Consider the following 27,651-nt stretch of genomic DNA (forward strand, 5'->3'; position numbering starts at 1 on the left):
GCCTTCAACCCTTTCAAATCTGCAATAACAATGGTCTGCCAGTGCCTACATTGGTATTTTTTTTACTTATTGCGATGTCATTTGTCTTCAAATGCTTCATATCCCTAAAATCTGTACAACCTAAGCAAACAGGTTATGTTAGTCAGTAGATCATAATAATTTAGAGTATTGAAATTGTGTCGTAAATAAAAAAAAAATGGTTATTTTTGATCAAGTTTTCCTAAATAAACACACAAAACATTGATGTAAAAGTTCAACATGTTTTTTAACACTCCGTAAATTATTTCAACTCTGTAGTTTTTGAGATATGCTCGTTTTTATGAGCAGAGTGTAAAGGTGTTTGTAAGTTTCAGCTGCAAAGGGGGTACAGTATTGGAAAAAGCTTGAACCTCTGCTCTAAGGGTTAAGAAACTGGGACATTTTCCGAAATCTGTTTGACTTTATAGCCCCAACATTTAATCGAGAAATTAATTGGCAGATTAACCAATAGTATAAATCGTAAATTGCAGCCCTAATCTGCTGTATTTCTATAAATGAGTGTTTTCCAAACAATGTATATGTTGGGATTTACAGTGAATGTTGCCTCTAGGTCTAAAAACATTTTAAAGTTTAAAGATGACTCGTTTTTACATTGACCGTGGTGCAGGACCTTCCCTTCGCTCCTCACGGTTAGCTCTCCAGTGGACGCCAGTGTTTTTTTAGCATCATTGATTGTGGGTAATAAATAGCTGGAGAGCGAAGTGCTGCTGGTAAAAGCTGAGAGGGGGGGAATCCCCCAGGGGGGGAAGCTAAAGCTTGGCATTAGGTCCCTATCTGAGACCTACAGCAGAGGGGGAAAGAGATCAAATAAATGTCAATAGATGTAGCCTTTTGAGAGCTGCTAAAATGGATGCACTCATCAGACACCTTGATTATCGCCTTCACGCTTGAGGAATTTTTAGGTGGTAACGATTTTCTTAAGTGTCCATTAATGGACTCGGTACCGATTGATCTTTGACGTCATCAAATCCTCCGGCTGCACAGGATTTTAACAAGAACGAGAAGTCGTAGAAGAAGAAAACTAGCATCGTATCCAGTTGTGAGGGTGGTGATATACGCACCAACCTGTGATTTGGATTCAGTTGTGGGTTTTAAGCAACAATAGATGGGCATACTGACCTGTATGTGACATTACTTTGTAAAAGTGGCAGAAGAAGCGTTCAGGTCCTTTACACACACAAAATGATTTGCGGAAAGTAGATGGTTACAGCTGTCGCCGTGGTACTGCTGCACTCCCTGTTACACCCTGCTACACTCTGCGGTGCCCTGCAGTGTCCTTCTGTGTCCTGCTACGTCCAGCTATGCTCTGCCGTGCCACGCTACATCCTGTAACGCCCTGCAGTGCCCTGCTATGACATAAACTACTACGACTACCATTGTAGTCACTGTTCCATTGTCTTTATTGTGACTATTATTGCCACTGTTCATCACATCCCCAACCGACACCGTCAGACACCGCCTACCAAGAGCCTGGGTCTGGCCGAGGTTTGTTCCTCAAAGGGAGTTTGTTCCTCAAAGGGAGTTTTTCCTCGCCACTGTCGCACTAAATGCTTGCTCTTGGGTGAATTACTGGAATTGTTGGGTCTTTATAAATTATAGAGTGTGGTTTAGACCTACTCTATATGTAAAGTGTCTCAAGATAACTCTTGTTATAATTTGATACTATAAATAAAATAAAATTGAATTGAATTGAATAGTCCGCTCTACAGTCACACATTCTGACGGGTCACAGATTTCAGTGTAACACCGGAAAAAGCCTGTGTAATTGTATCCAGCCAGGTAAAAGGTATCAGGAGATTTCTTTATATAGGCCTAATTGTATTAAATTTTTTTAGAAGTTATCTGTTAGTAGTTATCGCTGATACTGGGGTAGGACCATCACAGAAAAGAAGGAAATTAAAAGAAGAACAACTAAAAGCTAAAAGGGATAGAAAGCAAACTATCAGACTATGATGTGTGTTATACGACAGGTACGAATAAAAACATGTTGGATGTGTGTTTGTAGGTGAACTCGTGGTCGGTGGAGGAGCTGCGACTGCGTCTGGCGTCTCTGGCCCCCCAGATGGAGCAGGAGATCGAGGAGATCCGCCAGCGCTACCAGACCAAGAGGCAGCCCATCCTCGACGCCATCGAAGCCAAAAAACGCCGGCAGCAGAACTTCTGAGAAAAGGAACTGCCGAGCTCCTCGCAGCAACGACTGGATTTTTTTTTTTTTTATGTCTTTGTGTTCTCTGCAGCAGTTTTGTGAAATGTCAGCGAGACAGCCGAGGTTTCACAAAAACTCCGCTGCTGAGGTTCGTCCAAAATAACTGCTCACGAAGACGCCGAGATCTGGAAAAACTGTGCGGAGACTTCTGATGATTTAACTGCTGAAGAAGAAACTTCCAAAGAGCCATTTGACAGAATATGAATGACGTTTATTTTGTCTATTTGAGTCGAGATCCACGTTCTCTTTATTCTGTCCGTTTGAGAGTCTTCAAGAACTTTTTTGTTTTGTTTTCCGGATTAACGGTTTAAAAAAACGCTGATCTGGATTAAAAAAAAACGGCATTTGAGAAAGTTTGATTTTGACACCATCAGCAGCTGATCGGGACTTTCTTTCGGTTTATTTCAGGGTTGTTACACAGCGAAGATGTTATCAGATCTCTTTAAGTTTTGTTTTTTACTTTATCATGTGGTACATATCATTTTAACCGCTGCCTGCTCAACTTAGGTACTCGTCTATTAACTCCTCAAGTGTTTCCTGTCGTCGTTGGTAAACGATGATGCTGCTTTCCGTGTTCCCGCTCTGCACCGTGAAAGTCTCAGAAGTCTGTGGTCTAGAAATGTATCATTCTCTGGTCTTGAAAATGTTTGTGATATGCACAAAGGGCTGAAAATGGTCCTGGACATGTTGGCTTCTTTTGTGACAAATCAAAGTTTCAAGATCTTTTTAAAAAAAAAAAAAAAAAAAGTACTTGTTTGCCATCCGCCGTATTGGATTAGCTAAAAGGAGAGCATCATCATATGGCCTGTGAGGGTGCTAAACGTCCAGAAGGTTCCTCACTCTAAAAAACTTAAAAAAGCTTTCTCTTTTAAACTTGATAACGAAAACTAACTTTCTTTAATTTGGTACATGTTCCCATGTTTTTTTTAATTCATTTTCTACATACAGCATTAAAGGTGCAGTAGGTAAGACTTATAAAACTAACTTTCTGTCATATTTGCTGAAACTGACCCTATGTTCCAGTAGAACTACATGAAGCAGGTAATTAAAAAAAAAAAAAATCTGGCTCCTCAGGCACCACCTTCAGCCTGTATTTGCAAAAATCCACTGCTCGCTGTTCAGATGCACCAATCAGGGCCGGGGGTGTCTAACTGCGTCAGTCACTGCTCATGCACAAAAATTTTTTGGCTAAGTCCTGGATCTTCACTATCCTACCTACGGCACCTTAAAGGTCAAGACACACCGACCAGATGGCCGACCCTCGGCAGAAAAGGCAGTTGGACTGATCAGTCTCCCCAAGTTGGTCAAAAAAGTGCCTCGGAACACACCGAAGCGACGAGACGTAATACGTCTCCATAACCGCAGGCGGCGCTAATCTGTATCGTCACCCAAAAATGCAAACCAGCAGCTGATTGGACGAACGCGTCACTTTTTCAAAATTCAAAGATGGACTGTCATGGCGGCTTGTTCAGAATACGATCTCATATTGTACTAAAATCGTTCACCGAAACGTGTTTCTGAAAACATTTTAAGCGAGAAATAGGCCATGCAGTTGCTGAATCTGTCTTCATTTCAGATCAACAAAGGTCAGTTTAAAAGATTTTCCTCAGATTTTGAGAGACTCTAGTCACGCTCATTCCGCTCCCCGTTTCCGGGTTAGCACTCTACCAATCAGATGGGTCATTTGAGTCCGACTGCCGGCAGTTCCCGCCTCTGCCGATTATACATGTCATATCGGCCAAAATGAAGGCCGACGGCACGGAACACACCGAACAGACTCGACCTCGCCAGACTGTCCGATGGCCGATTATCGGCTATGTGTGTTTGGACCTTTAAATATAAAGCCATTGTTGAAGTTGTCATAGTTACCTCTGCAAGAAAGGGTCATGTTTTCGCATCGGTTTGTCTGTCTGTCAGCAGGATTATAGAAAAACTACTAGCCCAAATTTCACGAAACTTGGTGGAAGGTTGAAGCATGGGCCAAGGAAGTACCTTTTTAAAAATTTTGAAAAGATACACACATTATGTTTCACCTTCGTTAACAATTTGAGAGAGGGTGTGGCCTTGGCGGAGGTCTGTGCTCTCAGTGCCCCTTCTAGTTCATCATGTTTAAGTTCTACAAATACGTCTGAAAATAGTTATTACATATGTTATTATTGTCTTCTGTTGCCGGTCAGTCAGACTGATTTTTACTCTTAACGCCTAATGATGACGGCTTTCTTAGCAGTGGTCGTTTAACCCGAGCAGCTACTTTTGTTTTGTGTGATTGTTCTTTCCTCATCTTCCACGTCATGGATCCAACCGGAGGTTAAAAGTCTTTGTCTGACTCCCATTAAACAAAATGGACTAGTAACAGACAAATATTCAGGCCAAACGAAATGTTTGATCTCCAGAAGTAACTAACTCTGTTTCTGGATGATTTTTTAGTCGTCAGCAGGAAAGAAAATTGCTCCACAAAATATTTATTGACCTTTACCCGCCCCATTAGCATTTATAAGCAGTATATAAACATTTAAATGGTTCATAACACCCTTTTAATGTAGTTTTAAACATGTATTATCAACTATCTGCTCATACAGCAGCCTCCACTGAACGAGTTGTCGTTATAAACGCCTTTTACAACTACGTAATCGTGTTCTGAACCATTTATTGAATGTTTAAAGCGAAAGTGTTACCTTTTTATTTTTTCAGATTTTTTTCTTGAATCTTTAGTTTCTTTTAAAATTCCTGAAAAATGTTCCCTCTTCAGGTCCCGATATCATCTGTTTTTTCATTTTTTTGGTTTAATTTCCAGGGATCACGAGCCAAAACTAGTCTGTTGAACGACTGCCAGAACAGACCAAGCTGCATTTGAATGTGTAATATGTTTATCTCACGCTGAAGTTGTACTTCTTTTATGATGCACGAAACTGCATTCATGTTTGAAAGGGGATCTAACGAGATGGAAACTTGACTTTGTTTGACCTCCCGTGTCCTCCTTAGTTTTTTTTTTTTCTCCCTCAGTAAGCTAAAATAAAAAAGACCTGGGGCGACAGATTTGTGGAATCGGTTCAACAAAGCTTTTATTTCCTGGATTTATTAGTTTTGATTTGGCACTGAATGAGATTGCCCAAAAGTGGCAGGGAGCCACCGACTGAATCTGGCGTCAACCCAGGTCTGATTCACCTTCGCTCGGAGCACCTCAGCCGCTCATTTTTATACACGCAGCACAAAAACATTTCTATTTTTCTACATAGGTTCAGTGGTTACACGGTCCGATAGGAGACGGTTTCTCAGGTCATAAAACTCCTCAGGGGTGTGAAATAATGACAGTAGTAGGTAGTGAAGACAAATGACTGTAGATATTAAATTTGGAGAGCCTTCACACAAAGAGTTTGTGTGTGTATGTATATGAGCACCACTGCCTGCATTTGTATATTGTGATTTAATTTGAACAGTTGAACGGTTTTGTCCACAAAACAAAGTTTTATTTAAATATCAAGCCGTAATCAACAAGTTAAAGCGTGATTTTGGTATTTTGGACCCTATTTTCCCCATGCATTGGTGTCTACGTGACCAATGTGGACAAACATCTTTGAAATTGTCCCAGTATTGAGAGAGAGAACGCTGTAACCGGCAGCCGCAAACCAGGCTGCAATGTAATCCTACAGGGCAAATATACATTGTCAATTAACTTCTAATGGACGGAAATTGAAGGTGCGCAGTTGCCCATTAATTTCAATTAACTGCACTTTGCAGCTTGTTTCCCTGCTGCCGGTTGCAGCTTGCTTCTCGCTTAATACTGGACCAATTTCAAAGATTGTTGTTCCCATTAGTCACAGAAACATGGGAAAATGGGGTCCAGGTGAAAACTTACTAATAAGTTACCCTTTTAAAACTAGTGTCGGGATGATTTTTGGGGAGAACCCCTTCAGCTGGACTTAAAGTCCAGACGTAAAAACAAAATATTTCAACCTTTTTAGACTTGTTTGTGTGCAGGACTCTCATGGTTTCTCTGTAAGATAACGACTCATATTCATTTTTCATTTTCTCTTCTGTGTTACAAGCAAAACAAAAAGGGATTTTTCTTTCTGCCTTATTTTAAATGTTCTGCTGCTTTCTTTCTGAACAGTGACCTAATATATATGATGCTTTTGATTGGAGAACAAAAAGGGAAACTGTTGAAAAGATAATGTTTAATTGTTCTAAAATGTGATGCATGAGCTGTTTGGTGCTGGCAGTAAAGTGTCGGAAAAAGTGATGCATCAGAAAGTCGTGATCACTGGAGATTTTGAACAGAAATTAAACTGTTCTGATGCTTTGGATCGGTTTTAAAATTTTTTTTTTTTTTTTTTTTCTGCCTTTTTAAATGCTTTCTGTGATTGTCTAAAACTTTTTTTATATATATATATATATATATATATATATAAATAAATAAAATAAACCACTGCAGGCATTTGTAGGTTTTGGTATGTTGAGCAGTATGAAGGGAAAGTTGGGACACAACCAACAATTATTACAGATCCATGCTTCTTTTACATCATTGTGCAAAGTGAAAACCTTAAACATATCTGGATTACATTTAATTGTTCTTTAATTTCAGGAGATTTTTCTTAAGGTATGTTCACACTTGGCATCTTTTCTGACAAGAAAAAGTTGACAAAGGCGCTTTTGTAGTGAAAAAAAAGAAAGCTGGCAGCGTTTTGGTTCCAAAATCAGCCGAGAGCATCTTTTGTTGCTATAACAACAGCTACTGCTACACTATCCAAGCTAGAGCGCTATGTGGAGCGATTCTAACGTTAGATAAAACAAAGTGGTGGAGCGAGCTAGAGAAAGAACAGAGAGAGAGAGAGAGAGCGGTGCTAACGTTAGATAAAACAAAGTGAGTTCCCTGTAAAGGGAGCTCCCAGTCATACCGTATAACTCGCTGTGCTCCGACTACATTTTTTTCTTGTTGTTATGGAAACAACAGGTCTGGCTACTCTGCTTGTCATTGGTCGGCTGTCAAAAAAAGCGCTTGACGTAGGGCAGGTTTTTATTTCTTTCCGAAAAGTTTAACTTTTTTTCAACTTCAAAAAGATGCACCGAGCTGCAAAAAAGAAGTCGGCCGTGGCGTTTAAAAAAGCGCTCAGGACTTTTTTGAAAACACGGTTTACTCCACAGGATTATAATGTAAAACAGACGCTGGCAGCAAGTGTGAACATAGATGTTTCAGAAGCACAACCACTTCACGAGGCTCTAATTTATTTGAGTGAATCAGTACAACTGTCTAAATCCTGCTGAAACATATGGAGTGTTTGGATTTCATTCTTTCCTCAAGTGTGTAATTTATTAATTTTCTATACAGCTCATATCACTTTGTTTTTTACCCACAGGTATTTTCAGATGTTTGATAATACGTATGCTCTACTAATTCAACATTGTGGCTGTAAAATGTTTAAATACAGCCCGGCATTGGCCTTAACGTAAAACTGTGACGCCTGGAAACATGAACAAATGAATTAACAGCACAAAAAAAAAGTGAAGATGCTTTTTACGGATTTCAAATCAAATGCCAGTTTCAGGGGGTTAGGAATCTAAGTAAGTTTTCTCGTCCTCCTTTTATGTGCAAAACTTTTTTTTTGGTTTTTCCAGGTATGTTAAGATCTGCTGTTAACGTCTGCTCTTCTCATGTTTTGCACACTCTGTTCCTGATGCCTGAAAAAGTTGCTGAAGTATATATTATGCCTTAAAGTATGCAGTGGAAGTCGTGCTTATGTTTGATATCACTGATATTTGGTTTGTGTGTTTTTATTTTTGTTTGCTTGTCTAATAAAGAAAAGGATAAAAAAAAACTAAGGAAAGTTAAAGAACGTGTTTTTTTTGTTTTTTTTTTACACTTTTACAGAAATTTTACGTTTCTTATTTAATACTCTGGAGCGTTTTCTGGAAGTTTTGTAGATTTTTGATCATTTGCGTTTAGGATTTCCACCATCAGGTTATCTTTTGTTTTAGATGTAAAACAAGTGGTGGAGAAAGTATTTAGATTCTGTACTTAAAGGGATAGTTCAGATGTTTTGAAATATGTTTGTATTAGCTGCCTCTCCATAGTCAGTGTGTTAGCTACAGTAGACGGCAGTCGGCACGTTCCCCAGTTTGGAGAAGCAGGCAGGAGTAGCGACACGGAAATTAAGCAATGTCCTGCGGGCGAATATTTTTTTCCTATTATGGTCACGCCAAGACCCGCCCTTCACACACTACTATTGGCCAGGTGTCCATGCTTACGCAAGGTAATGTAACCCAATTTGTTCAGGTCCTATCCTCTGACCAATCGGCTATCCTAACCTTAACCACTCAAGGTCAATGTTTAACCCCAACCAACTGAGCTGCTATTGGCGAGGCCATAGTGGGGGAAAAAATTCACATCCTGCTGTGGACGGAGGCAGTAGCTAAACCAGTCCTCCAAACCATACGACGATATGGGTCGTTTGTTCCTACCCTCTAATACGACCCACAGGAGCGTTTTCCGTCCTCACATCTAAACCGGAGAATGTAACAGTCACGATTTTAAACCTAAAGGTTGTGGTTTTAAAAACGGTTGCAGTTTGGTTATGTTTAGGCACAAAAACTACTTAGTTAAGTTTAGAAAAATATCGTAATCTGTCATTACTTCATTATGAATGAAAATGACCTTCATAAAGTTTAAAATTAACTCGACATTTACTTATATTTTCAAATCTCCAAGTCCTTCAAGTCTCCTGGGTGAAAGTGTGTCCTGTCCTGTGTGCGTTTGCCTCCTTATGAGGAATTTGGCGCTCTTATACTTTATCTTACTTCCTGTTTTGCTCCCGTCATAATTACTACGGTCACTAGAGGGTGCGTCCACTATAAACGTAAAGATGATTTGTAAATTCTTCTTGAACAAACAACCTATAGGAACGTTTTCTGGGGGAGGAGAGTCTCCAGCACACCGTAAAAAATGTGACCAATGGTTACTTAAAAAAATGCATGGCAACAAAGTGACACGTAATATAATTGAATAGATTTTAAGTTCTTCAACTTTGATTAACAAGTATTGAAAAAATAAACTAAATATAAACAAAACAAATGAGTACATTTTCATAAAAGCAACACTTAAAATGTGTTGGATTTAGTAATAGCATACAAAATTATAAGTTATATAGCCAAACATTTTTGAGTAAATCCAAATCAGTTTCACAAAGAAAACTGATTTATGTTTAATAAGTATCTGAGCAAAAGTAATTTAGATTTACTAAATATCTGGGAGAAATTAATTCAGATTTACTAAATATCTGGGAGAAATTAATTTAGATTTACTAAATATCTGGGAGAAATTAATTTAGATTTACTAAATATCTGGGAGAAATTAATTTAGATTTTTTAAATATCTGGGAGAAATTAATTTAGATTTAATAAATATCTGGGAGAAATTAATTTAGATTTATTAAATATCTGGGAGAAATTAATTTAGATTTACTAAATATCTGGATAAAAATAAGTTGTATTCACTAACATAAAATAAATTATATTAACTAATAGTTTAGCACATTGTTGCCTAATTCAACACATTTACACTGCGTTTCTTATTTATCCGTACCTAAATGAATTGTTTACATTGAAGTTTTAATTGGTATCACATTACTTTAAATCTATTCAATTATATTGCATGTCACTTTGTTGCCATCCTTTTTTTATGTATAATACACTTAATATCATGCCTTCTTGGTGCCACAGGTAACTTCAATTGGGTTAATAAATCATCATGCATAATAAGAACAGCAGGTAAACATTTATTTGTCCATTTTTTTCTAAACATGTTTATCTAACATTTTTCAAGTTGTTTAGTGCAAAATGTCAAAATACAACAATAAAACACAGAGAGAGGCTATGAGAACACAAAGGCAGAAATTATGTATGTGTACAATAGGGACACAATATAATGGCATTTGGGATTCTTTTTAATACATGTTTAATCATTTAATGGTGTTTAATTTCTGCTACATCATTGGCTTAAATTATCCACATTGATTTTTGATGTGATTTAAGGTTTAGTCCTGTTAGTGTATTTAAATTAAGACAATGTTTTCAGTCTGCAAATTTTTCTTATATTTTCATTTATGTGCCAATTGAAATCGTCAGGGCCATTATGTTTTTCAAACGGCTACAAGTAATTGATTAATATCACATGGAGTCTGGGATAAGGTCAAGTTATTCCATTAGCCTTACTTCTTTACTTTTTGCTAAAATAGGACTCACTTAAACAATCAATTGAAACATGTCAAATTTGCATCCCTGGTGTACACAGAGGAATCACAAGGTACAATAACAGCTGCCTGTGGCAATACAAATTCAAAAACACAATGCCACTCCCGTAAAATGAGTATGGTTGGCTTGATATTTCTAAACAACCACATGTTGCACTGAAAATCTATATTTTTTAGTTACTTAACAGTTGAAAAAGAAAATGCCCAAACTTTCATCAAGTGGAAGCAAGTTAAGAACAATCAGGGCAGCGTGAACAATCTTTATGGTGTCTTTATGTTTATTTTGGTCACTTTTATGAAGAGTAAAGTAATCTTCAAATTCCAAGTCCAAATACTAAAGACTGAACTCATCAGAAATTCCAAAAGGTCTCCTTCAGTAACAGTTTGCAGTTCCTTCACAGTGAGTGGGTAACCATGTGACAGTTTTGACAGTGAGTTAATTGTTCCCTGTCATTCTGCGAGCGTCCCTTTTCTTAAGCTAGTAGCTTATTCTTGAGGCTGTTCACTTTTGGGGACAGCTTTGAACAATCCAGCTCAAGGAGGAGTTTCTGGAAGACTTCAAGCGTGTACCTGAGCTCCTTGGGATAGGCAAGATTCACTGCATATGCCAAGCCAACGACCATGGAGCAAGCCCTTGGAAAGTTACCCAGAGCAGTCAGAACTTTCACGCCCTCTACTACGATGCCGATGTCATCAGGACCCTCTGGCGTAGTAGTCTTGATGTTGTAGATTTTAGTTCTTTGTACAGCAAGGTCCTGCGACACACTGTCTTCATCAGCATCCTGAAATAGCAACAACATTGGGTATTTCAGACTGTACCACCAAAGGAGAAGGTTCGAATTGAACAACTCCCAAATTGGCTGCTGCACATGATGCACTTCCGTTACGTAATAAAATCTGAGATAATGTACTTCCATAAGCATATTTTCATGCCAGGTAAGTTAAAAAGGATCTAATCAGCTCACCACCACATGAAAACAATTCAATGACACCAGAGATGATGGTCTGAATTTAGTCACAGTTGTAAATATTTGTAAGATTTTGGAAATTAAATCAATTCATCGCTACAGAAATGAATTTCTTCATGGCACTTGTCTGCGCACTTTGTGATCCGTTGCACACCTGTTATTCTACATTCACTAACACAGGCTGGTCACCTAGTGAGCCTCGTTTCTGGGAGTATTATACTGTAGTCTTTTTCTTGGTGCATATCTATGATGTTAAATTAACCTTAGCTAGCCAATCAGCTGCATTATTAAATATAGGTACAAGCATGCTGCATGCATATTGGCTCACTGACACTGATGAGATTTACTCCTTATGTATCAAATTTGGTACCGATTGACCATGCACTTTTCAATACTTGTCAGTATCGGAGCAATTTGGCTTTCGATACCCAGCCCTAGAGATGAGACAGATTACCTTCTTTATATTTTAACATGTTCTTGAACTTACATCATACTCCTTTAAGAGATGATCTGTGGATTCCCCAAGGTACACCATCAAACACCGAATGACAACATCTCTGGTCATGCTGATGCTATGGTTGCTTGGAGCCTGAAATTACAAACATAAACATAATTCAAGTTCATGGTGTAAAAATCATTTAATGACAAAACTTCTTAAACAGGGCTCCAGACTAACTTTTTTCACCTCCGTCCCTGAACCGTCCTGAAAAACAATTTTAACCGTCCTGAAGTTAATGTAAAGCGTCCAAAAATCTAAATGTTATTTGTTTATTATCCTCTATAGCTGTTAGTGACATAATAAATTATTATATATTGATAAAATAAATAATATTTATTTTGCTTGATTCAAACAAAAAGATTTATAAACAAAACTGAAAAGTTATCTGTTGGGGCACCTTTTTTCTTGATGATAAATTATTTATTTTCAATTCAGTTATAAACTCCTGGACTTTGTTTCAGCAGGTTTTCTGCTCAGGTTCAAAACTTTCTGCACATTCAGAATCTCTCCCACATATCTGTGTTCTCTGACAAGTCCAGAGGAAAATCATAATATTATGAGACTAACATCATTATTTAATGAGAATTCATAATATTTTATAATATAAGTCTACCTGACCTATACTCAGCTGTGCTCCCCTTCTGTACTGTACTGAATGAGACAAGTGCACTTCATCGAAGGTACAAACCGAAACCAACACTTGTGATCAGACAGAAATCTTGGCACAAATCCTCACGTTAACTTCTGCAGCTCCCATAAAGTGCAGCTCACAGTCCCAAACAGAGCCAGATTGTGCTTCAGGTTTTAGATATTTATAATGCAAAACCAGTGAGTCTGCTGGCTGCGTCTCAGCGCGTGCGGGTTACTTTACCATCACGCCGTATGCCGAGTTGCATTAGCTGGGTGGAGATGATTCTTGCTGCTACTCATCGTTATCAGAATATAGATTTGTTTTTCACTGCGTGAGAAGATTGATGTGTGTCACTTAACGCTAGCCTACACAGCGTGATTGCGAGGTCAGCAAGCCGTTTGTGAATGAGAGAATCAATGGACCTGTACCGCGGGAACAGGTGAGCAGCCAGCCTCCTGTGTGAGTCCGGCCTGACTGTAGTAACAGCGTGAGAAGACGGCCTCCGTTGTAGTCAGCGCTCGGTCGGTTCAGTTTGTCATTCGCTAAGTGATAGTAATAAATAAGCACACACACAATCCCTTTCGCCCTAGAGGCGTTCTACAGAATATTTCTCTTCGTCCCAAACACATTTTCTATCGTCCCCAGGACAACAGGACGCCGTTAGTCTCGAGCCCTGTTAAAGCTGCAGCTTTTAACACCAGGTGGCTTACATTACTGCTAAACAAAATGTCTTAGGGACCAGTCCAGTGAAACAAAGGTTTTGGTCCCAGCAAACTAACAGTGCATATATACTCCCATAAAACCAAAACATTTTTACACCTTGTGTTTTGTATGGATTAAACAAACAAGACATAACATGTCAATCGGTGAGCTTTAGATGTGCTGGTAGGCAAATTTAGTAACCTTGGGACAGAGCCAGACTAGCCGTTCCTCAATGTATTCCTTTAAGCAGTAAGTACACAGAGCTGAGTGATAACTGGCGCTAAACGAGTTGCTATATGGTTATGTAAACCATAAATGTTGAACATTATTTGTAGATGACCGCAGCAGACATTTTCAATAAATTGTTTAGTGTTTCAAAAAGATATACCTAAACATATATGCTTCAAATGGCTGTTAATCACATAACCATTGCAGGTTGAGGGTTTTGGTGTCCAATCAACAATGTGGAACAGAATCAGTCATGTCAAAGCACTACTTTGCAAGTCTCAAACATGTGCCATTGGTTGTGAGTGACAGTGTATATTCAGTGGTCACTTTAAATTTGTGCACCTGTACAATTTAATGCAGTTCAATACAATTGTTCTGCCATAAAGTCTCCTTTTATGATGGATATAATGTTCCGTTTTTGTTCACACGTCAGAGAAATGTTAATAATGTATATGTTTTAGCATTGAGCTTATTACTATTGGAAGATTTTCTACTGGACTATTGGGAGGTGTTACTAATATGCCAACCCCACATGTATGTAAATATGCAGTACAAAGAATTACAAACACACTTCAGTACAATGCCGTCTAGTATAGCACCGCTTTTAACTATGACCTCAATAATAAACATATAATTGAATGTACACCTTTCTGACAATGTCAAAAAAAACTGAACAATATAAACTTGAATAATTATGTATCTAATAAAGTGACCACTGAGTGTATACAAATTATTTAAAAAAATGTTAGCTATTATTTACCGGGAAATTCTCTTTATCAGAGAGAATCACAGGCTAACATTACCTCCTGTAGATTTAAGTAATAAGCATTATATTCCAGTTTGATTACAAAATAATATACAAACATAATAGCCATTTAAGGTTACCTTGAGTAGGATGGCCTGCAACCTCAACCCCATGGTTCCACCTTTGGAGTGGAAGATGTTCAGAAGCTTCGGAGTGTATTCATCCAGCTTAGACATGAACTTTGATTCAAGATGCACCATTGTGATTCTGTGAAACTCATCCTGGATCTGAAAGGTAAATAATACATACATTACATATTTTACATATTGTTCTTGCAACTCTAGCAAGAAGCAATATTATTCTCATGATATTATGACCTTCATGTACATTCTGGGTTAAATCATCTGACTGTGCAGCATGTTAATATATTTTGGCTAGCATACTACAATCTTCAGTGTTGGTAGTTTCTTACATGCACTCACAAAGATTATTTAAAATGATTTCTGTTAGAAACTGTACAGTTATATAATGCAACAAAATCTAAATAATTCTGGAATTTGACCTTGAAAATATGATTTAGAAAATAGTTGACAGTAACATAACACATTTTCTATTTATGAGCTAAATATGCAAAACCACTAGTGCAGTCCTTCATAGTGGACTAGAAATATTTCAAATTAGCATGTGCTTGTAACTCACTTGAGAGGGCTCAAATAGAGCAGGCCATCTGGTTTTGATGTCCTCTATGCTGGGTGATAGGTTGATGATTTCGTTTCTTCTGTGTGCAAATGTTTTGGCCATTTTTTCTTTGATCAATTTGTTGTTGTCCCTTTTTCTTACTTCAGTAAGCAACTGAATCCTCTCTTGTTCTTGACTTTCTTCATCCTCTCCTGCTGGGTAAGGGGGGAGGTAGTTTTTTTACACTCTTTGCAGACTTCTGGTTTGCTGGGCTCTTGTGTTTCAGTGCATTACACATCACCTCAGGAATACCATAGCCTCGGAGTTTGGTGCGATAATTTGCCATCTTGTATTTGATGCTTTGTTGCCATCCATAGTAACCTGAGGAGCCGGGTTCCTTAAGACAAGGATACTTACTGACAAGTGCCTCAGCAACATCACTTATCTGTGCACTTGATGGATAGGCTGTATATGTATATATAGTTTCAGCCAGCTTCTCAAGTATGTCTGTCTTGATCTTTGAGGTAGTCACAAGTGTTCCATTCTTCTTGTAGTCTTCAGTGGCTCTTTCAAGGTAAATCTCAGTTTCATATGCAAACCCTGGAATGGGGAACTGCTTTGGCCACCCTTGACATCGTTCTGTAGTATTTCACCTAGACAGGATAATGGTGTCCTGTGAAGAAGACGTTCCAGCAGATGAGTCTGCATAAGATGCAGAGTCACAGTCTGTTGACTGTTGATCAAAGGAACTGCCCAAACTTTCATCAAGTGGAAGCATGTTAAGGATAATTGAGGCAGTGTGAACTATCTTTATGGTGTCTTTGTGTTTAATTTGGTCACTTGTATGAAGAGTAAAGTAATCTTCAAATTCTGAGTCCAAATACTGAAGACTGAACTCATCAGAAATTCCAAAGGTCTCCTTCACAACAGTTTGCAGCTCCTCCACTGTGGGTGGGATTCCTGATGGAAGGACCAACTTCTCAACTCGGTCATTAAGTATTACTCTGAGCTTGGCCTCCATCTCTGCCAGATTGACAAGAATGTGAAAGGACAAAAGTTCAATAGCAAGCAGAAAGTTAAACATGACACTAGACTTAACAATGAATAATGTAATTAAGAGCCTGGTGTGTGCCACCAGAATAAATAGATAGACAACGCTCTTCAAATAAAGGTTATATCAGTAGGATGCCAATAAAATGAAATCCACCACCAAAGCCAGCAACTGAAACTCTTACTGATGGACTAATTTAGTTAGTATGGTGCACTTCCAGACAAATGTGTTACAGTATAGATATTTTAAGATGTAAAGAATAACATAATTAATTCCAATTACCTAAAATGCACAACAGATGTGACGTTTGAGTGTAACCAAGCGTTTTCCTCCCACACTGTACGCGGCCAAGGGGTAGACGTCACCAAGTTTCTGCTGATCCAAAAGAGCCATTTTCCCAGTGACCTCCAGGTAAAAAGATTTTATATGCTCTTCATACCAGGCAGCAAGTAACTTTACAATAAAATATATACAGTTGTCCAAAATGGCTATCTGAACAATCTCAGCAAAGTCAGGTAGTCCACCAGTAGAGCCATAGGACAGGATCATCCCAACAGTGTACCTTGTTCCATAGTAGCTGACAGTGTTAGCTAACTGCACAGTACACAGACGCGGTGATGTTTTTCTTAAAGCTTCCTGTATGTCTGAATGCAGCACATCTAAAGGCACGACAGATATTTTTGTTACACACAATGCCTGTTTTCCAATGTCTGTATACAAGTGGTATGCCATCATCATTTGATGTCTTGTAGAAAGGGTCAACAATACATTTTTAAAGTTTTTAGTGTGCCTCACAACCTGCTTAAAAAAGCTGTGTTTTGCTTCAAAGCGCATTGTCCATACACCAACCAGAGGCCCATATTCTTCAATTAATCCAGGATAGTGTTCCAAAAAATGGTGTTTGGGTGTCAGTGTCTCTTCAGGAAAAACTGCTAAGAATCTGTCACAATGTTCAGATATTTTAAAGTCAAGGTATGCAATAGTTTCAGCTGTGTGAACAGGGGCAACCACCAATTCAACGATGTCTTTTAAAGTCAGAAGAACCTGCCAGGCAGGATCACCCTCAGGTATCCGCGATCCAATAATGAGTGGCAACAACTGTATAAGGGCCCAATTTTCATGGGCATTTCCACCTATAGTTTTGCGATGAATGTAGTTTTGAGGGATTTCTTGAGGGCTGTTGGCTTTGTCCGAGCCCTTATAGGGAAAAAGTGTGATTAACTCGTTGAGTACAGTCAAATTAAAGTACTTCTTCTTGGTAAAAATCTGGAAACACAATGCTAATTCTCTTGGGACTATGCCTTCAAAAAGGTCATGTAGCACATCTGGTGGGTACCCAGAGACAAAGTGAAAATTATTCAATTTATCAGTCAATGGACACGACCGCTTTACGCCAAAGCAATGTGTTAAATTTGGATTTTCTCTCACAGTTTGCACATGCAAACTATGGTCCTTCTTTGTCCGAGGTGGAAACACCCCAGTCCGCACTTCGTGTGTCTGGAACTCTGAAGAATGTCCAAGACAAAATCTACAGATGTATGGCCCTGTGAAACTTTCAACTAGTCCACTGATTGAATGTGCACCGAGATTATCAGCTACAACACAGTGTACAGTGCCTTTAAGATTCTGTCCAACACTAGAAATGAAAATCCCTTTCTGTTCTAGAGTGGCAAGATCTTTCAAGAGTGGTTCCAAAACTGCTTTGTAATCAAACTGCTTGACATCAACAGCTTTGCAAAGTAAAGCTAGCTGAATTGACGATAATGCAGATTGCAACTTGGACAACCCATTTGCCAAAACCCAATAAACGGCTGTTATTTTGTGTTTTTTTCTCGAAGTTCCAAGCGGGTTACACACCTCAAAGTCGTCAACATAAAGGATTATAGAGAGTCTTGTTTCTTCTCCAGCATAGAAGTCATTTTTCTTGAAACATTTGCCATCACAAAATGATTTAATATATCCAGTGCTGTTTGAATGTTTGGATAAGATTCCCTCAGCAATGTCTTTATTCTTCAAGACTTCCTGCAGAGTCTCTAGAATAGGCACATATTGAAATGTCTTGTTCTTTTGTGAATCAAGAATATATTCAACAGGATCGACACACTGAAAATGTAACTTAAAATACTTCCTTCTCTTAAAAGCCGAACCAAGCGGACCACCTGCTGCAAGTGCTGTACTAATGGGATGGAAGTTACACAATTGTTCTGCCAAGTCAGTTAGGATGGCCTGGTCAACAATGCAGTTATTAAACTTCAATGTTGAATCAAGTATGTTTCTAACAGCTGCAACAGATGCTGAAGATGAGATGAACTGAAGGTCTTCAACCAATGCATCAATGCACTTCCCTGAGGCATTATATATGCTTTCTAGCTTCAGCAGAAATAAGGCAATTCTTTGAAGAACTAAGCAAGATGCACTTTCCTGATCACAATTTAAACTAGTGCCCTCATGGTCACTGGCCTCTGGTACATCAGAATGGTCAAAAGTCTGGTTATGGTGACTCCCATACACGTCTTGCTTAAAATCACTCAAAGAATAAGATTTGTGTCTTCTGCTTTTGTGTTTCAGATATGTGTTGTATATATTTGTCCTAAAGTCGCATCCTTCAAATACACAAAAGACTGTTTCGTGGCACTTCAAATGATTTCCAATATGCTGAAAGTAGTCCTTCTCTGTAGAAAAATAAGCGTTGCAAACTATACACTTAAAAGCTGAGATTATTCCTGGCTGTAGACTTTGTTCAGCTGCATGGTACCTGGACAAATGTGTGCGAAGGGCACTCTGAGTTTTAAATGTGCAAGGGCAACTGTCATATAGACATGGCTGGGATTGCCCACGACCAGATGTTGCGTGTTGTAGTCTGTAATGCTTTAGTAGATCCCCCTTTGTGGCAGACAAAGACTTGCAGATCTTACACTGCCATCCCATCGAACAAAACCTAAGGTAGTAAAAAATAAAAAGGTCTTATTAACTTACTGTATAACTAGTAGCCTACATCGATAATAGGTCTAATAATGAAATAATGTATCATGACATGAAAGAGATTGGGCACCTTTGATTTCAGTATTGTTTTTTTAGTGTTTGTTGATGTTGCGTACATATTACGTTCAAATTTAGTTTTTGTCTGACATCTAATTTTTGCAATAAACTATTTGAAAGAAAATTTGCTTAATTAGTGTCAAGGTAATACAATTCCCGTAAATGGTAACTAGGGTGTGAAAAAGTATGTGCAAACAATGTGTTATCATCACTTAATTGTATGTCTATGAGAAATATGTTATCAGTATTTCTATATTTTCTGCTGTTTAAATTTCAAGGTTCACAGGTTTTGATAATTGAAAATCAAAACTTTTTAACCAGCAAATGTTGATACAAGACATAGTAATAATCAAATATTGTATTGCAAAACAAACAGTGTATAAACCTTTACATAACATGTACTCTATGTGAAATGTGGTAACACAGCATTTTGTGTTTTGCATACAAGTCAAATACATACCTGTTGACAAATTTCAGTCAAAGACTCTTCATGCACCTGGAAAGAAATTCAAATGAGCTTAAATTCAATTGGAAAAGTTTGTATTTTACACATACATAAGAGGTAACATATAAGGAGTATTGTTTGTTCACAGATGATGAAAATCATAGTCACTGAGGTAAAAGTTTTTTTTTTTTATCATTATCATGCACATTTCTGTCAGGAACATACAAAACACACAAGCAACAAAGTGAAAATGTGTAACCACAAGGAGCTGAAACTGGCATACTATAAAAGGTGGCACACATCTGTCTTGTACTTTATGTGCATTCATAGTACCACAATTGTTTCAACCACAGGTGATCTTTCTCAGGTAAAGAGTAGTTAGTCTGTGACAGACCACCACACCACGATAACACCTACCTATATAATTAACTATAGGTACAGTAAGTACAGAACTGCATTAAAATAACCCAGTAGACTCTGACACAAGGTCAAACTAGTCAGACACACTTACAGGACATTTACTTCCATAAAATATGGCAAATCATAAAAAACTGTGGTTTGCAACAGTAATTAATAAGGCTTAGGTACACTGAAACAAGTAGTATGCAAATAAAAATGAAGAGTGAACCTGACAAAGAAAATTTATCAGGCAAATCATTTATTAAAGGTATTATGATCCTTTTTTCGTGTGAATACGGTCTGTCTTTCTGGTATTTATTTTGGTCTTATTATTCTATAAAAGGTCCATCGCCTAAATTAGATTTATTCTGTTTTGTGGAGACATGTTGTTGACAGAATTTGGATATACTGAGCATGACATGCTAACATAATAGCTAAATAGCTAAATCTGTTGTTGCAAACAGACGGACGAAGCCTCTCTCTGGCAGCGCAAAGTCTGCACCATGGTCTAATTTACTGACCTCAGACGCAGCTCGCCGGTGTAATCTGTCAGCACGTGCTGAAACCGGTTTGAAGGTATACTCCGACAGAGAAAAACTGAAAAGGTTTATGCCATCTGCTGTTGTGCCTCGTTGTATGTTACCGTGAATTGAGACATGAAACTGCGTGGCTAACATTACTTAACATGGAGCCTCTGTGAACTTGGGATTAGCACACCCTCCATAGCGTCCACAAAACACAGTAACAGACTAACGTTAGTTCATTTAGCTTGTTACGGCAGGGGAGGGGTGGAGGCGCAGGCCGATGCCAGGAAAATTGTCAACAGTAGAATATGTTAGCTGGTATCTTAAAGACCATTATACCTTATACTTGGAAAAATCACATGAAATTTTGATATTTAACCGACTACTTTTTCAGTCATTCATTGCCACGCTTTTAGTCTAAACATTAGGCAGTACTGTAACGTTAAGTTAGGCTAACATATCTTTATTTTCACTTTCAGCCAGTAAAGTTGGACTGTTGGGTAACTTGCAGCAATGCAAAACAATGTTCAACTGCTAACTGTTACAGCAACTCGTTGTAAAATGTTTACAACTTACAATAATTAAACAAGTCTTACCTTTGGGAAAATGGCAGTATCTGAAATGTCCGATGACGATGTCCATGTGGCTGAAAATAGCTGGAGCGGAAGTGTTAGATGATTAAATCCAAAGACCTCCCAATGAGTAAAATTTATTAATTTTCTGCATCTTTGACTTTCCCGATAAAATATAATTAAATTCTTCTTAATGATTCACAGCTGATTTTATTCAAACAAAACTGAGTAAAATGTAATTGATAAATAAATAAAATTTGTTGAATTCAGCTCAATGTGATTCCAAACTGCAAATAGTCATTTTTATTATGGATATGTTACTAATGTTTGATAACTAAATATTAATTAACACCGTTCTCAGTTTTTACAGTGCAGCTAAACGCATTTTAGACACCTAAAAAGATGTGTATCAGTTCAAGTGAAAGCTATATTTAGAATATTTTTACAGCTTTACCTTGCTGTCAGACAGCCCTTTACGACGGAGCCACCAGACTCCTTTGACAAAAACATTCATTTTACCTCGCAGAACACGGGAGTTGCTGCTCTAGCGCTGCCTCCATCGCTTAGTTTGTTTGTGAGATTTGTTAGTTCCCTAACGCTTTAAAACATCATTCCTGGCCTCTGCATGTCATCCAAGTGTCCTTGGGCAAGAAACTGAACCCCAAATTGCTGTGAGTTTACATTACATTACATTACATGTCATTTAGCTGGCGCTTTTATCCAAAGCAACTTCCAATTAAGTGCTTTCAACCTTGAAGGTGCAAACTCCAAGTGCAAGTAGACCTACATTAGCTTTAAATAAGCAAAACTACAAAGAGCCATATGAAAGTGCAGCTTTAAGAATATATATATATATATATATATATATATATATATATATATATATATATATATATATATATATTGTATATTTTACATTTACATGTAAATGTTTATCACTCCCCTTCTGATGAGATGAAACCTTGTAGCTCTGCCATCAGCAAGTGTGTGTGTGTGTGTGTGTGTGTGTGTGTGTGTGTGTGTGTGTGTGTGTGTGTGTGTGTGTGTGTGTGTGTGTGTGTGAGAGAATGCTGGCTTGTTTTGTAAAGCGCTTTGAGTCTAGAAAAGCGCTATATATGCAGTCCCTTTAAGCTTGCTGTCGTTTAGACTTCCTAAAAGCTTCCTCTCGTCCTCTTTCGTCTCGTCAGAGCCATCAAATCCAACTTTTGTTCTCTTCTCTGATTTCTCCACAATGTCATCTGCCAAAATAACAGAGATGAATTTTTAATCAGCTGAAAAACCACAAATCTGATCTCCGTCTCCTGTGTGTGCGTGCGTGTGTGTGCGCGCGTGCGTGCGTGCGTGTGTGTGTGTCTGTCTGTCTGTCTGTCTGTGTGTATTTTTAAATAAAGGCATAAAGATTTATTTAGTTGACATAATGACGTTACACATAGATAATAGTATAAAGACATCTTCTGTGTACTTTTCATTTGTGTAAAATCCTAAATAATTCATCCTCAGTTGAAATATTGAAAAGTATTTAAAGTAACAAGAACCGTACCTCCGGAACACCAGCACTAACTGTGTCCCCTTCTGCCCCTGAGGATGCTCAGTCAGCACAGCAGCTTATAATACGGAGTGTCCACCGTTTGGGGACTCATAGCTGATATTAAATGACAGTTTGACGGATTTGATCCATTATCCAGTAAACACTGCGAACGTTTTCACAAAGTCATCCTGTAAATGAACTGTGTGGCACGCCGCCACCCACCATCATCCTTCACACAGAACTGAAACCAGTCCAGGAGTCTTCTGTAGGAACTGAGAGGCAAAAATACTGCTGAATATGGTATGTATCATATACAGCGTTCACTCTCTTCTGTTCCTCCAAAGACTTTATTTTAATAAAACTCTGACTGACTGTGTTTACATGCACATAATATCCCAGTGTTTGCCCTTATTTCGAAAAAGACGATATTCCGACGAAGCTGTTTCCATTGGCTAATGAAAATGAATATTTCACTAATATTCCCGTTCACGTGCAGCCGTGCAAAATACGACTTTTTTCAAAGTGTTCCACCGGTGGAAAACTGTTTAACCGTGCGAACACAGCCTCCTCTTTTATTCTTTCAACCACCTTCATGAAAAGGCTCAGCGTTGCCATGTTTGTGCATATCCAAAAATCTGTTGATATCCAAGTCTTTCATATGTTAAAAAGTAGCTGTGTTTCTTCTTTTTTTCTTTTGGGCCGTGCATCTCTATACCACAGCCCTTCAAACAGTCAGCTGGTTGGTTTGTGTAAGTCTTTCATAATGTTTAAAAGTAGTAAGTAAAATTTGCATTAAAAATGTTACATAAGTAAAACGTAATATCATAAAAATATACTTAAAGTACCAAAAGTATTCATTATGCACAATGGCATTCATGTGTTCATCACGAGGTAAACACACTATAAGACCCATTAAAGTTAAAGTGGCCATATTATGCTCATTTTCAGGTTCATAATTGTAATTTGAGATTGTATCAAAATAGTTTTACATGGTTTAATTTTCAAAAAACACCATCTTTTTGTTGTACTGCACATTGCTGCAGATCCTCTTTTCACCCTGTGTTCAGGTCTCTGTTTTAGCTACAGAGTGAGACCCTGCAACTTCTGTAACATCTTTGTTGTCAGTCACACATGCGCAGTAGCTAGGTAAGGATTACATGAGCTAGCTAGGTGTTTCTGCACCTTTGGCCTGTACAAGGCAGGATTAGCCGGGAGACTTCTTCTAAATGAGGGCGCACTTCCAACTTTGTGTGGAATACCTGCAGAACAGGGACATGTACATGGGCGTCAGTTTGGTTTGAAATGTGCTGGGGACAGAGACGCATTCGGAAGTACATTTCCAGAAGTGCTGGGTACAATGACGCATTCATTTTGTTTTTCTCTCTTTCACGCAGGTCATGTTTTGAAAGGCGCTGTCCTGTAGCTTACTAATGAATAAAAACGTGGTTTAATGTACGTAAACAATGATCAATGATTACCAAATTTCTCTCTCATATTGCTCCTCATAACCACTGAAAACTGTTAAAAAATCTAACCCAAAGTCAAATTATTATGGACGTTATCTGACATTAAGTGTTTCTGCTTCACATTTTCAGCAGGGCAGCGGAGCGGTTGTGGGTTGACTCCCCACGGTTCTCACGGGCTTTATAAGTCCTTGACCATAGACTGTATATTAACAGTCTATGGTCCTAACGTGAAAAAGCTTAACGTGGTTTAATGTACCTTAACAACAATCAATCATCACTACATTTCTGGTTCGATTTTTTGACAGTTTTCTTTTCTTCTGTCAGTTAAGTGTTCATTACAAGATATGGCCATGAGAAATTTGGTGATCATTGATCTTTGTTTAGGTACATTAAACCATGTTAAGCTTTTTTTCACGTTAAGCAGAATGTCCCGACAGGCATTGTAGTGAACAGAGAAGCGTGCAGCCAGCGCAGCAGCAGAGCGGCTGTGTTTGTGTCTGTCCTGTGGGGATAGAGATTGTTGTGGATTTTTTGGCATCTGTCGCTCAAGAATTATATGTGTTTTTTTTTTTTTTTTTACTAAATTGAGCTCAAGGTTTTCAAAAAAAGTGGTGGGTACAAAATGACTCATGAAGAAATCTGGTAGGTAAGCGTACCCACCGTCCCCACCGAAATCGACGCCTATGGACATGTAAGTAGTTCTATACAATTTATTTTGTAGATTAGGGTGAATTTGTGTGTTGTAGCAGTGTTTTGCCATTGAGAACGAGCTAGCATGCTAGCGCTAGCATGCTAACGGTTAGCCCCCTAGGCCCCTCGTCTCGGCTAGTGACGTAAAAAGCTGTGCAGATTTTGAACAGCTCACCCGCAGACTGAAGGCAGGACACATTCAGAAACCCGTATCTCACTCAAAACAGTGTAGATGTTTTTTTTTTCAAAGTTTGTATGCATGTGAAAGCACCAGAGACACAAAATAACACCCCAAATCCCAATTTTTTCATAATATGGGCACTTTAAGGAGAAACCGCAAGACTTCCACCCAGGCAAAACAACTTTTGTCTTGACTAGCACTGCCCAAGACGATTGTGATTGGTTTAAAGAAATGCCAATAAACCAGAGCACATTTTTCTCCCATCCTAGAATGCTGTGTGGACTCGCCAGACTCTCCTCCGCAACGCTGTGGAGGAAGGTCTGGCAAAGCGAGACCAAGCCCTGACAAAACGTACCGAACATTTATTTAAACTGAAAAGAGGGTGTGCTGAACACCCCTAACCCTTTATTACCACGAGTTCACATACAAGTCTCTACTGATTGGCTATCACTGTTGACACCCACCGGCGGAGAGAAAACGCAAAGCCCATTGCACACCGTTCAGAGAAAATCGATAACCGTTCAATCTGATAACCGTAAAACCGCAAAACGGTGCACAAACGTGCCCCTGGTTCATGAGAATGCGTTGTGTGAGTTTGTCCCCAGGATCAATAAATTGTTAACCTTTTCTTTTTAGATTATTTTTTGGGCATTTTTAGGCCTTTATTTGACAGGACAGCTAAAGACATGAAAGGGGAGAGGAATGACATGCAGAAAAGGGCCGCAGGTCAGAGTCGAACCCAGGCCTGCTGCGTCGAGGAGTAAACCTCTGTATATGGGCGCACGCTCTACCAACTGAGCTATCCGGGCACCCATTAAAGTGTTACCTAACCTGTAATAAAACATCATAATTGATTTGTTGATTATATCTTGTATTATTATGCTGTGTTCCAGACACAATTTTTAGCCCGTAAGTTACAACTTCAAGTCACGACTTACGACTTTGTAGCGTTCCAGGCAAAGTCACGACAAAGCCTTCTAGCTAGCAGCTACCTAACGTTGACGTTAGCTAGCGCTAGCTGATACTAGTGATTTCTAGTCGGCGGCATACTTTGGGCTTCATTTATAATAAACGTAACCTGTAGTAGTACACAATCGTATGTGTATTGTTTTGATTACAATGTGCGGAATTACTTTACGTTGCCTATTTATGTATGTCTATTTATTTATATTTCTCACCGTTAATCACCGGCATCTGTACAGCATCAACAGGGGTCGCCATTGTTGTTTAATGTGTGTGTCAAAAACTGTAACTGGGAGTATAACGATCTGGTCGATCACGGGTAGTAGGTTACAAGTTTGACTGCCATTCCAGGGTACTTTCACGGGTAGAAGGTTGTGAAAACACGGGTTACATGTTGCCGGGAACGCAGCATTAATCCAAATCTGCAAAGAAACTGAAGATGTTGTATGAATAGTGGAGAAAAAAGTAGGCAATATTAGCAGAAAATGAAAATACTCAAGTAAAGTATCATACAGCATAAAGTTCAGTGCAGAGATGTTTTTCCTTCATAGGGTTGTTGCTTCTTTAAATATATCTTCTCCTTCCACAAAAGTACTTTCACACATTTCATATATTTTTTTATTTCATTTGGGTGCGTTGTATTTCACTTCAGTCCTGAAAGTAGTTCAGTTCATTGTTGCTACAGAACTGCAGGCCTTTGAGTTCAGACCTTTTTGTCCCATTGTGATTCTTCACCTTTGTGTTTTTAACAGAGCAACACATCCATCAGTAACAAACCTACATCCTGAAACACCCGACATGCACAGACGAATGACAATTAGAGCAGTAAAGAATAATGGATTAGTTGTCAACTACTAAAATTATCGCCAACTATTTTGATAATTGGTTAATCGCTTTGAGTCATTTTCTATGAGAAAAAAGTAAATGTGAATATTTTCTAGTTTCTTCACTCCTCTGTGACAGTAAACTGAATATCTTTGAGTCGTGGACAAAACAAGACATTTGAGGACGTCATCTTGGAAAACACATTTTTCACCATTTTCTGACATTTTAGAGACCGAACAACTAATCCATTAATCCAGAAAATAATCTACAGATTAATCGCCAATGAAAATAATCGTTAGTTGCAGCCCTGTGTGACAACAATCTACAGTCATAACAGCCTGTCATGGAAGACTCAGAGTTATAATAAAACTCCCAATTAGTGTCAGAAAATCAGACATTTACAATTTGGACCCTCGAACTTTCACGTTGAGAAGCAGCTACTCGAATTCTGTCCTGCCGTCTTCATGCAGTGACAGACAATCACACGTTAACCAAATCCAACAGTTCATACTACATTTATGTGGTCTTGGATCAGATGAAAGTCATGGTCAGATATTACTTGTCTGTAAAGACTGTAAAAATAATGGACGTAGCTTCCGGGTCTGAAAAGTAAAGCCAATGCTGAAGTACCTTAAAGCTGCATTCTATCTAACTTCCAGCAGGGGGTGACTACACTGGTTTACAAAAAGAAGTCTGTTTCTATAGAAGTATATGAGAAAATGAGTCTACTTCTCACTTCATTTATTACCTCAGTAAACATTTTACGTAAGAGTTTAGGGTCTCAATGCTAGTTTCAAGTCTTCTTCAATACAGCATGATGTTCTTTTTGTAAATGATGCTCCCGTTTATTTTAAAATAGACGATAAGGCAGGGGATGCTTTTGGACCTATCAGTCAGGACAGAGGCTGAGCAATGCTAACCATGCTAACACTGTGGACATTAAAATAGACCTGAACTTGTTTTGGGGGGTTTCCGTGTTTTCATCTTAAACTTTGACCCTCTCGCTGTGTGTTAAAAAAATTGTGTTAA

The 27,651-nt window shown here is 38.4% G+C and overlaps 2 protein-coding genes across 6 annotated transcripts in view; one reads left to right on the forward strand and one right to left on the reverse strand.

The window, feature by feature from the left end:
* Positions 1-3,020, forward strand: part of LOC116050258 (serine/threonine-protein kinase 4-like) — a 50,654-nt gene extending 47,634 nt beyond the window's left edge. The window contains exons 11-12 of one of the 2 annotated variants that reach the window (XR_004897624.1): positions 2,045-2,265; positions 2,334-3,020. Coding sequence is in view for 1 of the 2 variants with exons in the window: in XM_031300237.2 (XP_031156097.1) it covers positions 2,045-2,203 (159 nt within the window). In the remaining variant the exon portion in view is untranslated. Of the gene's footprint in view, positions 1-2,044 lie in introns of both variants that reach the window. The other variant, XM_031300237.2, reaches the window with a different exon arrangement.
* Positions 3,021-9,684: 6,664 nt separating this feature from the next.
* On the reverse strand, positions 9,685-21,272 carry LOC116050307. Of its 4 annotated transcripts, none has more exons than XR_004897706.1 (5): positions 14,961-15,171; positions 14,402-14,548; positions 11,944-12,045; positions 10,836-11,270; positions 9,685-10,652 (listed from the first exon to the last, which is right to left on the reverse strand). XR_004897706.1 is itself a non-coding variant. In XM_036002490.1 (5 exons), the coding sequence occupies exons 3-5, from the start codon at positions 14,519-14,521 to the stop codon at positions 10,962-10,964; spliced, it is 531 nt and encodes a 176-aa protein (XP_035858383.1). In that variant the 5' UTR covers positions 14,522-14,548; positions 19,490-19,525; positions 20,994-21,272; the 3' UTR covers positions 9,685-10,961. The 4 variants fall into 4 exon arrangements, 3 of the variants coding, with proteins under 3 accessions (XP_035858383.1, XP_035858384.1, XP_031156144.1); XM_036002490.1 differs by lacking the exon at positions 14,961-15,171 and adding exons at positions 19,490-19,525; positions 20,994-21,272 and having other exon boundaries at positions 9,685-11,270; XM_036002491.1 differs by lacking the exon at positions 14,961-15,171 and adding an exon at positions 19,490-19,596 and having other exon boundaries at positions 9,685-11,270.
* Positions 21,273-27,651: the final 6,379 nt, after the last annotated feature.

Source organism: Sander lucioperca, chromosome 6 (assembly GCF_008315115.2).
Source record: "Sander lucioperca isolate FBNREF2018 chromosome 6, SLUC_FBN_1.2, whole genome shotgun sequence".
Lineage (NCBI taxonomy): Eukaryota > Metazoa > Chordata > Actinopteri > Perciformes > Percidae > Sander > Sander lucioperca.